The following is a 12,845-nucleotide window of genomic DNA, read 5'->3' on the forward strand; positions in this document are numbered from 1 at the left end:
AACTCACAACCCTGAGATCAAGACCTGAGCTGAGGTGGAGAGTTGGATGCTTAACCGATTGAGCTACCCAGGTGCCTATACTTTGTATGTATTTGAAATTTTCCATAACAGAAAGTTTCTTTTAGAAGGTCATAGGGTGATTCCTAAAATATGGAGAGTAATTGCTAAAGAGTCAGGTTAGAGTTCCCTGTGGAATGGGGTTAGCCTTAGCTGGATTAAATATAAACCTTTACGTTGAGGAAGAAGTTTGAAGAAGTTCTTTTGACATTTTCCATTACTTAAGTCAAGTAAGAATGTTTCTACTACTGCTAATAAAAGAAAGTTAGCTTAAATATTAACTACAATAACATTTATTGAGTTCTACACAACTTTTTAGTATCATAATGATTAAAACCACAGACTCCAATATTAGACTGCCTGGTTTTGAATCCTGCTTCTATTAATTACTAGTTTATCTAGTGTTGGTCAAATCACTTTATCTTTGGAATATAAAAGTATCAATATCATATTACTGTGTTACTGTAATATGTATGTATTGTATGTATGTATCAATATTGTACATAATACATATCAATATCATATTACTGTGTGATGGATGTTAATGTTTGAACTGTATTCGGGTCCCAGACCATGACCTGATTTATTTACATGGTTACTCTCCATCCTCTGTCCCTCACCTCTTTCTCTTCCAGATAGATGTGCCCCAGTCGCAGGAAGATGAAGTGCATCTCAGAAGCATCCACTACAAAACTAATGGTTCGCTCATAGCACGCCTTGGCCTCAGCATGATTTCCACTTAGAAAATAGAGATGGCCCTTCACGCCCCAGACATTAGGGTTCTAAGAAAGTAAAGAACAAGTAGTACCTGGGATGAGGTGTATTTAAAAGTCCATTAATGATCTTTATTTAACATTTAAAATTAGACTAAGTCCTTCTTCTTTTTCTAATAGCACTCAATTAGAAAGAGGGCCATTCCGTTGCACTGGTATTTTTCTAGGTCTGCTCCCTCATTTCTTTCCGGCATTTTTCAAAAATATTTTGTCTTTGGGGTAAATATTAAGAAAAATATTCAAACATAACCAAGAGAATGTTCACAATAAGAAAATAGAAGAAGTCCAGAAAACTTGAAATAGATCAATTATCTGCTAAAAAGCTAGCCTTATCTTTTTCTCTGCTCTTTGTAAAACTCATAACTGCTTGAGAAAAACAGATGGAAGGAAATAGATGAGTTTACTATAAGTTGATGACCTCCACCTCCGGTAACCAGAAATCTACCTGTGATATGGCATCACAACCTTTAAGAAAGGCTGCTTGCCCGTACTCCAAACTATACTCAAGAGGTTCTAGCAAAAGTTATTACCAGATAGTCCATCTGGGCTGCATGTTGAAGGTATTCCTCTGCCTTGGCAAAGTCCTTCTTGAGAAGGTGTGTCTGGGCCAGCACCAAGTAATACTCACAGCTGGGGCCTCCTTGAGGGCATAACAGCTCATGTGCAAGCACTCTGTGCACATACTACGAGGAAAAACCAGATTATAAGGAATATATAAATAGCTGCATTGTGTCAGTTCCATAGCTCTTGCAGTTGAATATTATGTCCCTGATAATAATGAATAAGAAACATATTATAGAATGAAATTATAAGAACTTCAAAAGGTTAGAGGTGAATTATGAAGATTCAGCACATCATGGTTCCATTACCAGCTATTCACCTAGTCACCAAATGTAGACATTTCCAAGTGAAAAATCTGCACTACTGCACAATTCTGGTCTTGCTGGTCAGCATACTAGATGAGTTTTTGCATGTATATGTTATGCGGCGGACAAAAGCATTTCATCAACCACTCTACTGACACAAGAGGTAACATATTCAGGCAGGTGTAATTACTGAGGAAACTTAGTGAGGCAAAACCTCCCTTCCTGAAATTCCAGACTCGGGGTCTTAGAAACTCTTGTTTCTGACAAACTCTCATCTATGTTCTCCAGTTTTATACTTTGGGCTACTCTTTGTTTATAATGCTATATAAGGGTGGCAAATTTAACAAAGTCAGTTGTACTTGCTAAGCAGAGGGGGAAGCCCTACTTTTCTTCTCCCTCCATTCCCATCTTAGCCTATACTATAGAAACTCCCATTAACACTTATACCTTCTTAGAAAAATAGTGGAAGGAGGTTCTGGAGCTGTTCCCTCTACCTACATTTCTGGCTCTTTGCATGGGGAGGTGGGGATAGTGATTTATTTAATCCAGGAGACAGAAATGTTTCTCTTTTGGGAAAAGTTAATGTGTTAAAAGTTCCTATTTAGTGTCTGCTGGTGGTGGCCGCATCGGTGTCTGGTAGAGGAGTGGGAGTTGGTGGCTGCGGCCTTTGGGCTGGGATGAACCACGCTCTCGGTGGAGGCTGGGGAGCCAAGCCAGAGCCATGGCCAGTACAGTGGTAGCAGTTGGACTGACCATTGCTGCTGCAGGATTTGCAGGCCGTTATGTTTGGCAAGCCATGAAACATATGGAGCCGCAAGTAAAACAAGTTTTTCAGAGTCTACCAAAATCTGCCTTCAGTGGTGGCTATTATAGAGGTGGGTTTGAACCCAAAATGACAAAACGAGAAGCAGCATTAATATTAGGCGTAAGCCCTACTGCCAATAAAGGAAAAATAAGAGATGCTCATCGACGAATTATGCTTTTAAACCACCCAGACAAGGGAGGATCTCCTTATATAGCAGCCAAAATCAATGAAGCTAAAGATTTACTAGGAGGTCAAGCTAAAAAATGAAGTAAATGTGTGATGAATTTTAAGTTCTTGTTAGTTTATGTATACAAGTGCTAGCTTTTTATAATAAAATGCCTCAAAGCTACAAATTTTAAGAATGATTTGGCACAAACTAAACCAAAGCTTTGGTAGAAGTTTCTTTGAATGTGAGGATTTTAAATGAGATTATAGAATATTTGGAGATTTAACATTCAGTAATTATAGATACCACTTGAATAGAAATTAGACCGTCTCTGGCTTTGAAGGAGCCCCCAATCTAATGGGATAGTGAAAAATTGGTAATTAAAATACAATGTGATATTAGGATGAAATTTGCATAGGTTGTTATAGGAGGGATTCATCCTATTGGGAGAAAAGGCTGCTCAAAGTTGAGAAAACCAACCCCACTGCTTGGAACCTTAAATTTTAAAAGTGAGTTTAGCCACAACTTTGATCTAAGAAATATATCTAATTATATATAATTGGCAGAATTTAGATTTCATACATTAAAAATTGTTAACAGCATAAGGTTTGACAGTAGAGGTCTTGTTTTCTTTTTTTTTTTTAAGATTTTATTTATTTATTTGAGAGAGAGAGAATGAGAGACAGAGAGCAGGAGAGGGAGGAGGGTCAGAGGGAGAAGCAGACTCCCTGCTGAGCAGGGAGCCCGATGTGGGACTCGATCCCGGGACTCCAGGATCATGACCTGAGCCGAAGGCAGTTGCTTAACCAACTGAGCCACCCAGGCGCCCAAGGTCTTGTTTTCAATCAAGAAATATTTACAATGTATTGAACTAGCCACTTAAACAAAGTTTATAAATTATTGGGGTTTTTTTATGTAGTAAGTTTTTGCATTTGTTATGACCAAGCTTAAACACAATTAGCAAAACTAAAAACTGAAATGCTCTCATTTATGGAAAATACTCAGCATGGATGATTGGAGAATTTATAAACTCATATATTTAAATTAAAAAAAAAGTTCCTATTTAATGTGGCCCACTCCTAGCCAGGTCATAATTCTTGCCCTTTCTTGAGCTTGCCACCCTCAAGTGGAACATGCACTCTGCAGGATCAGGGCCAACTCTCCTGGTTCCTGGATCTTTCTCTCCTACTGCTTGCTTCATGGATATATTTCTTGTTTCCCATGTGGTAGGTAGACCTCACAGGATGCTCTTCTTCTCTGGCAGGAGGGAAAATTCTCCAGTAGTTCTACCTATGACTGTATGGGTAAGTCAAATCTGGGGCTAGTCACATCTCCAGCCCAGTTATACAGATAAAAAAAATTTAATATTTTTATTCTCTACATAGCACCATGTATCTAATTGTTTACACCCTAGAAAGGAAGAAAGATATGATTAGGTGCCTGTGAACCCCCAACACTCACATAATATGAGTCACTTTATTGTGACATCAGGCTACATAAGCCTTTAGAGTTCAATTTTGCTCTGCTGGTATTCTGAGGGAGCAGTTTGCAGTGAGGTGTTCTGATGCTCTCTGTAGAGAGTGGTTCACATTTGGATGTTCACACCATTAGACCTATAGTGTGCTCTCAAAAGCACATTTGATTTCTTCATCATACATATTAAAGCTTAGAAAGATACCACTATGGATTGAATAAGCAGTTCACTAAAATTTTTCCATCTACTTGCCCTTTTCCAAATATTCTGACCTGAACAGCATTGACTTTCATCAAGAAACGTATGGTCTCCATGAAGATGGTGGCAGGAGTTTGGGAAACACCATGAGGGCTAGGATGCAAAAAGGTTGATGAATCTTGACATTTTGATGTTTCTGAAAACATTTTATTAAAAGAATAGATGATTAGATTTAAAGGAAAAAAAATGTCAGAAGCTCAGACAGTGAGCTACATTACTACCAATGAGCAAGGAGAGTATTCTAATCTAATATATGAGAGAGGTTATAATCTGAAAAGCAACAGATTCCTTTATAGCAGTGGTCCCCAAAGATCTCAAAAGTTCTCAAGGTTAGTCTACTGGTAGTTCCAAATGCAAGTTACAACCAAATTAAATGGTTCCTGGATGTGAAACACAACCTGTAGATATTCTAAAAATGAAGAATCATTGTTAGAAAATCGTAAGTCTATAGTTAGCCACTTCTCTGAGCTAAATATAAATCCTTGCTTATTGAAAGGGTTGCACAACTGAGTTAGGATTATCAGAGCCTAGCCTCATATGAAGGAACTTAGGCAATATGACAAACTAATCAACTTTAAACAAGTTAAGATTGCCATTTTGGTAATCATAAGAGTTTTCATCCTTGTCTAGTTTGTTTATGCCCTTCTTTCAAGTGGAAATCTTTATTCCTAAGTACCTTTTTTCACTGGTATCTCCTTGAGAAGTATGTTGGATGGTTTTTGGGTGACAGTTGGATCCTGAGATTGTGTGGGTAAAATGTGTTCTCGTGAGTCAGACTGCAGTTTGGAAGATTCTTCAAGAAAGTCATCTAGAATGGATGATGGAGCTCCTGGTCCTAAATTGATTAAACTTTAATGAGGAAAAAAAAGACCCTTCCTACATTGGATATTAAAAGGTTATTACAGGAGATAAAATACAATTATTTTCAAAGCATAAGAAACATATTTCCTAAATATTGCATGGACAGACTTGTTTTATTGACTTTTTATATATTTTTTAAAGATTTTATTTTTAAGTAATCTCTACACCCAATATGGGGCTTGAACTTATGACCCTGAAATCAAGAGTCACATGCTCCACTGACTGAGCCAGCCAGGTGACCCAGACTTTTTCTATTTCTGAATAATTTAAAGAGTACAAGCTAAACCGACAGCACAACTTCTACAACTATGACCCCTAGGTCTAACCCTGCTGCTAGCCTAAGTCATAATGATGTCAAACAAATACCTATTATAAAAGTTATTTGCTAAGCCCAGAATGTCATGAATCTGAATGAGAAGGTTAATATATTTTTAGATTAAATTAAAACTCTTGAAGGACAGGAATTCTGTTCATCTTAGTGTTCAAAAATCACCATCATCATCATTTTAAGTAGCTATATTTGAGCATGACTATATGCCAGGAATTGTACTAAAAATTGTACTAAAAACCTTAATGTATAATTTCATTTATTTTTCACAACATTCGCTATGCTCCTTTAAACAAAGTGAATCATACAGAAGTTAAATAATTTGCTGAAGCTCTTGAACATGTCTTGCTGCCTCTCAAATAAATAAATGTTTGATGAGTAAAAATAAAAGGCAATGCCAGGCAGGAAATGAACAGTGCCAGTTGGCTCCCAATCAGAAGAGGTCACCCTCAGCTAGAGCAAAAGACATGGCTTTGAAAAATGGCGGGAAGTTGGATAGGTAGAGGGGGAGGGGCATTTAAGGCTGAGAGCATGCTATTGGAAAAAGCACAGAAGTAGTGAGCTAATTATTTTAATGGGTATTGAGGATTACATAGAGAAAATTAAGGGAAAGACTGGTTGGAGCTAGACTGTACTGACATTTTAATGTTAGGATTTTTCTTCTGTAGACAAAAGGAGAAAACAATGAAGAGTTTTGAACAGAAAAATTAGAAAATGAAAGTGATATCTTATGAAGATTACTCTGGCAGTGCTATGTAGCAAGGAGAAAAAAGTACAGAGGTACTACAAAGAGGTTTGTAACAAGGCTGTTACAACAATCTAGATATATGGTAATGAAGAGTAGTGGAAGTTTAAAGGGAAGATGCAAGGAGCATTTTGAAAGAGAACCAGATAGTCTTGAGAATTAACCTGAAATAGGGATGGGGGAAGTTCAATCTAGAAAGGAAGAGGAAACAGGGATGACTTTGAGATCATGAGCTTGGGTGCTTAATACAGCAATGTAGAGTCAATTTGGGAGATAAGGAGTTGAGTTTACTAGTAGAAAAATCCAGCTCCTGGGTTCTGGAGGGATGTCAGGGCTAAATATAGAAATTTGAGAGTTATCAGTAGTAAAATGGGAACTGTGAGCACAGGTGAGCTCTTAGAAAGTAAGACTATATTATTGGGAGATGATTACCTCTAATGAGTAGAGAAGAAAGAGAGGCTAACAAAGGAAACCCAAACTGTTGGGAGATGTAGGAGGCAATGCCACATGTATTTCAGGAAGGAGAGAGTGGTTAAATACTTCAGACTGATGATTGAGGAGTAAGTGATGATCTTAGTGAAAAATATTAATATTCAACTTTTCTGAGGTATAATTTACATATAATAAAATGTTCCCTTTTAAGTATATACTTCAGTGCATTTTAACAAATGTATACATTTATGTAATCACCATCACAATTAAGATACAAAAGATTTCTAATATCCCCAAAAGCTCCCCTGTGTTCTTTGAAGTTAATCCTCAACTCCCAGCCCAAGGCAACCATTAATCTGCTTTCTATCAATACAGGTTAGTTTTGCCTTTTCTATAATTTCATTTAATGGAATCATATAATATGTACTCTTTTGCATCTGGCTTATTCACTTAGCATAATGTTTCTGAGATTCATCCATGTTGTATGTATCAGTAATTTGTTTCTTTTTTATTGTTGCGTGGTTTTTGATTGTGTGGATAAGAGAAAATTTATTATACCTTCATCTATTGATAGGCAGTTGGATTGTTTCTAGTTTTTGCCTGCTATACATAAATCTGCTATGAATATTTGTGTACAAATCTTTGCAATGTTTCCATTTCTCTTGGGTAAATAGCTAGGAGTGAAATTGCTGGCACATGTGTGTTTAACTAGTTTTAAACTGCCAGCTTTTCCAAGTGGCTGTTGCCATTTGGCACTCCCACCACAAATGTTTGAGAATTCCAGCTACTCTACATCCTTGCCATAACTTAGTGTTATCAATTTTTAAAACAATTTAGCTATTCTAGTGGTAAATTGCATTGATTTTCAAATGTAAGACCAAGCTTACAAACTTAATTCAATTGGATATATTATCTTTTATATATATTGCTAAATTTTATGTAGTAATATTTGTTAAGAATTTTTGTATCTAGGTTCATGAAGGCTATTGATATGTACTCTTCTTGGGATGGCTTTGTCTGGTTTTGAATATCACAGTGATAACTATGGTCAAACTGTGGGAAGTATCCCCTCTTATATTTTCTGAGTCTATGGTAGGAATGGGGTAGGCCTGGAGTTTTCTTTGTCTTTTCTTTTTTAATTACATATTTAACTTCCTTATGCGAGTAGGACTATTCAGATTTTCTCTTTCTTCCTGAGTAAGCTTTGTATGTCTGTCAAGGTATTTACATTACATTCAAATTTATTGGCATTAAGTTATTAATAATTTCCCTTATTATCTTTCTAATATCTATAAGATCTGCAGAGGTGTCCCCTCTTTCATTCCTGATATTGGTACTATGTATCTTCTCTTTTTTTTTTCTAATCATATTCATCTATTTCATTGATCTTTTCAAGGAATCTGCTATTGGTCTCAATTTTCTCTATTCTTGTCTACTTTCTATTTCATCAATTTCTACTCTGATCTTTATTATTTTTATTATTTTTATTATCTTTATCTTTATTATCTTTATTATTTTTTTCCTTTTACTTACTTTGGGTTTAATTTCATTTATTTTTTAGCTTCTTAAGGTAGAATCTTAGATAACTGATTTTAGACCTTTCTTACTTTTTAATAGAGGTATTTAAAGCTATAAATTTCCCTCTTGGAACTAATTTAGTTCATCTTACACATTTTGAAGTGTTATCATTCAGTTCAAACTATTTTGTGATTTCTTCTTTGATCTATGGGTTATTTAGAAGCATATTGTTTAATTTATAAATACTTGAAGTTTTCCTATATATCAAATGATGAGCTGGTAAATGTTCCATAAATGGGTTTTGGATATATTGAAGACTGGTTTGTAGTGTTTGCTGATTTCCATGATATAAATTCTCCTATCATAGCCGATTTCAAGCAGCCAATGTTACATCACTGAATGCAGAGTTAGGAAGAGATGCAATACCATTACATAGTATTTCTACATAAGAATACAATTATATATAAATAACTTCAACAGCACAGATGATAATAAAATGTAGTAAAATAATAAAGAAGTGATAAGTTTTGGGGTTTTTTTTTAAGTTTTATTTATTTATTTGACAGAGAGAGACACAGCGAGAGAGGGAACACAAGCAGGGGGAGCAGGAGAGGGAGAAGCAGGCCTCCCGCTGAGCAGGGAGCCCGGTGCGGGGCTCGATCCCAGGACCCTGGGATCATGACCTGAGCCAAAGGCAGATGCTTAATGACTGAGCCACCCAGGCGCCCCAAGAAGTGATAAGTTTTGAATATTACCTTTTTTAGGTTGTTCTTGCTGTTGTCTTCAATTTACATGGAGCTTTATATTTTGAGACTCCACATAAGTGCTCTCAATTGCTACTTGTAAGGACTTTTTAACTCTTTATTTTGAAATAATTATAGATGCACAGGAAGTTGCAAACATAGAGCATATAGTCCCATGTACCCTTTACCAACTTCTGTTCAATGGTGACATCTTATACAACTATAGTATGGTATAATATCAAAACCAGGAAACTGATATTGGTACAAAACTTAAATGCACTAAAGACCTCATTCTGGTTTTGCCAGTTTTCATATGCATTTGTGTATATGTGTGTGTGTAGTCCTAAGCAATTTTATCCCATTTATAAATTCTATTAAACACTACCATAATCAAGATACACATTGTTAGGTTACAAAAGCAAAAATCAACAAGTGGGGCTATACAAAACTAAAAAGTTTCTGTACAGCAGAGGAAGCCTATGAAAAAATGAAAAGGCAACCTACTAAATGGGAGAAAATATTTGCAAATCATATATCTGATAAAGAGTTAATATTCAAAATATATAAAGAACTCCTATAACTCAGTAGCAAAAAAAAATCTGATTTTAAAAATGAGCCGAGGATCTGAATAGACATTTCTCCGAAGACATACAAATGGTCAACAGACACATAAAAAGATGCTCAACATCACTAATCATCAGGTAAATGCCTATCATAACCACAATGAGATATCACCTCACACCTGCTAGAATGGTTATCATAAAAAAGACAAAAAATAACAAGTGTTGGGGAGGATATGGAGAAAAGGGAACCCTTGTGTACTGTGGCTGGGAATGTAAATTGATGCAGCCACTATGGAAAACAGTATGGAGTTTCCTCAAAAAATTAAAACTAGAAATATCCATATGATCCCGAAATTTCACTTCTGGGTATTTTCCAAAGGAAATGAAAACAATAACTTGAAAAGATATATGTACACTCCCATGTTCATTGCAGCATTATTTACAGTAGCCAAGACATGAAAGCCAACTAAGTATCCATCAATGGATGAATGGATAAAGAAAATGTGGTGTACATATATACAATGGAATATTATTCAGCCATAAAAAAGAACGAAATATTGCCATTTGTAACAACATGAATGGACCATGAGGACATTATGCTAAGTGAAATAAGTCAGACAGAGAAAGACAAACACCATATGATCTCACTTGTATGTGGAATATAAAATAAACAAAAACAAAAACAAAAAAAACAGGTTTGAAAGTATAGATACAAAGAACAGATTCATGGTTGCCAGAGACAGGGAATAGGGGTAGGTGAAATGGGTGAAGGTGGCCAAAAGGTACAAACTTCCAATTAAAAAATAAACAAATTAGGTAATGTACATCATGGTGACTATAATTAATAATACTCCATTGTATATTTGAAAATTGCTAAGAGAGTAGATCTTAAAAGTTCTCATCAAAAGCAAAAAATTGTAACTGTGTGAAGTGATGAATGCTAAGTAGTCTTATTGTGGTGATCATTTTGCAATATGTACAAATGTTGAATCATTATGTTGTACACCTGAAACTAATATTATATGTTATTTATATCTCAGTTAAAAAATATACTAAAAACTCTTAAAACTCAACAATAAGAAAACAAAAACCTGATTAAAAAGTGGCCAAAGATCTTAATATATACATCATCAAAGATCTATAAATGGCACATAAGCATATGATAAGATACTTCTCATCTTATGTCATCAGGAAGGTTAATAATAGGAGAGACTGCACATGTGTAGCAACAGGGGTATATGAAAACTCTCTAAACCGTCCTTTCAAAGTTGCTGTGAACCTAAAACTCCTCTAAAATGAAGTGTATTAAAAATAACTGATTAATATAAACTTTTTAAATTAAAAAACCCAGATGAAATTGATGAATTCCTAAAAAGTATAAAGTGCCATGAATAACAAAATAAGAAATAAAGAACATAAATATTAAGAAAATGAAATGGTAGTCAGACACTTTTTCCTGCCAAAAACCCAGGTCCTGGTTACTTTATTGGTTGAGTTCTGTCAAATTTTCAAGTCAAAATCAATTCCTAACATATATAAGTTGATAAAGAATAGCAAAGGAACAAAACTGCCTAATAATCTTGATTATAAAACTAGATGACAAACTAACATTATAGGCTATTTCATTAACATAGATGCAAAGATCCAAAATAAAGTTTGGCTACTCAAATCCAAAGGTATATTAAAAATTAATGCATTATAATCAAGTAGGATTTATGCCTTGAATGCAAGGATTGTTCAATATAAAAGAAATCTATCAATGTAGTTCAAAATCATTTTATTTTTTTCAACTGATGCAGAAAAAGAATTTGATAAAGTCCAGCACCTATGAATGAAGAAAAAATTCTTTGAAAACTAGGAACAGAAGGGATCCTCCTTAATTCCATAAAAGTGTTTTAGAAAAAGCTTACAGAATATTTTATTTTTGTTTTTTATTTTATTTTATTTTATTATGTTATGTTAGTCACCATGCAATATATCACTAGTTTTTGACGTAATGATCCACGATTTATTGTTTTCGTATAACACCCAGTGCTCCATGCAGTACATGCTCTCCTTAATACCTATTACCGGGCTAACCCATCCCCCCACACTCCTCCCCTCAAAAACCCTCAGTTTGTTTCTCAGAGTCCATAGTCTCTCATGGTTCGCCTCTCCCTCCGATTTCCCCCACTTCATTTTTCCCTCCCTTCTCCTAATGTCCTCCATGCTATACCTTATGTTCCACAAATAAGTGAAACCATATGATAATTGACTTTCTCTGCTTATTTCACTTAGCATAATCTCCTCTAGTCCCATCCATGTGGGTGTAAAAGTTGGGTATTCATCCTTTCTGATGGCTGAGTAATATTCCATTGTATATATGGACCGCATCTTCTTTATCCATTCATCTGTTGAAGGGCATCTTGGCTCTTTCCACAGTTTGGCTATTGTGGACATTGCTGCTATGAACATTGGGGTACATATGGCCCTTCTTTTCACTACATCTGTGTCTTTGGGGTAAATACCCAGGAGTGCAATTGCTGGGTCATAGGGTAGCTCTATTTTTAAATTTTTGAGGAACCTCCACAGTTTTCCAAAGTGGCTGTACCAACTTGCATTCCCACCAATAGTGTAAGAGGGTTCACCTTTCTTCACAACCTCTCCAACATTTGTTGTTTCTTGCCTTGTCAGTTTTTGATATTCTAACTGGTGTAAGGTGGTATCTCAATGTGGTTTTGATTTGAATTTCCCTAATGATGAACATTTTTTCATGTGTCTGTTAACCATTTGTATGTCTTCTTTGGAGAAGTGTCTGCTCATGGATGAAATACCTCAACGTGAGACAGAATATTTTATATTTAATTGATAAATTTTAAATTCATTCCCATTAAGAAGGGAAAGAAGACACGGTTGACCACCACAACTAATATATAACATATTATTGGAGATAGTAAGAAGACCGAGTAGTATGATGATTGGGAGGGAAAAGGTAACCCTATCATTATTGTTAATAGCAGATGATATGGTAATCATAGTCTAGAAAAAAAACAATAGAATTAATAATCTATTAAATCAATAAAAGTCTAACAAGATTATCATATATAAACTCAATCTAAAAAACAATAGTATACACTAAAATCTAAAATGTCAAAATCAATAGCATACACTAAAAAATGCCAGCAATAGCCAACAAGAAAATATAATTAAAATAAGATACTTTATGGTAGCAATGGTATCTATAAAGTTTTTATGAATTACTTAAACAGAGCCTCGT

General features: G+C 35.1%; 2 protein-coding genes across 3 annotated transcripts in view; one reads left to right on the forward strand and one right to left on the reverse strand.

Moving 5' to 3' along the window:
* Positions 1 to 12,845, reverse strand: part of CFAP70 (cilia and flagella associated protein 70) — a 118,632-nt gene that overhangs the window by 8,720 nt on the left and 97,067 nt on the right. For both annotated transcript variants that reach the window (XM_021699560.1, XM_021699559.1), the window contains 4 exons: positions 5,076 to 5,234; positions 4,414 to 4,535; positions 1,361 to 1,513; positions 678 to 839 (listed from right to left, as the gene is read on the reverse strand). In XM_021699560.1, the coding sequence (XP_021555235.1) occupies positions 678 to 839; positions 1,361 to 1,513; positions 4,414 to 4,535; positions 5,076 to 5,234 (596 nt within the window). The remainder of the gene's footprint in view (positions 1 to 677; positions 840 to 1,360; positions 1,514 to 4,413; positions 4,536 to 5,075; positions 5,235 to 12,845) is intronic.
* On the forward strand, positions 2,408 to 2,850 carry LOC110589134 (mitochondrial import inner membrane translocase subunit TIM14-like). The gene has a single exon (XM_044916494.1). It carries the CDS (start codon positions 2,418 to 2,420, stop codon positions 2,766 to 2,768), a length of 351 nt encoding a protein of 116 aa, XP_044772429.1. The 5' UTR covers positions 2,408 to 2,417; the 3' UTR covers positions 2,769 to 2,850.

This window comes from Neomonachus schauinslandi, chromosome 6, assembly GCF_002201575.2.
Source record: "Neomonachus schauinslandi chromosome 6, ASM220157v2, whole genome shotgun sequence".
NCBI classification, from domain to species: Eukaryota; Metazoa; Chordata; class Mammalia; order Carnivora; family Phocidae; genus Neomonachus; species Neomonachus schauinslandi.

Coding starts and splice junctions, on each gene's coding strand:
- LOC110589134 (XM_044916494.1), top strand. CDS start 2,418: ATGGCCAGTACAGTGGTAGCAGTTGGACTGACCATTGCTGCTGCAGGA.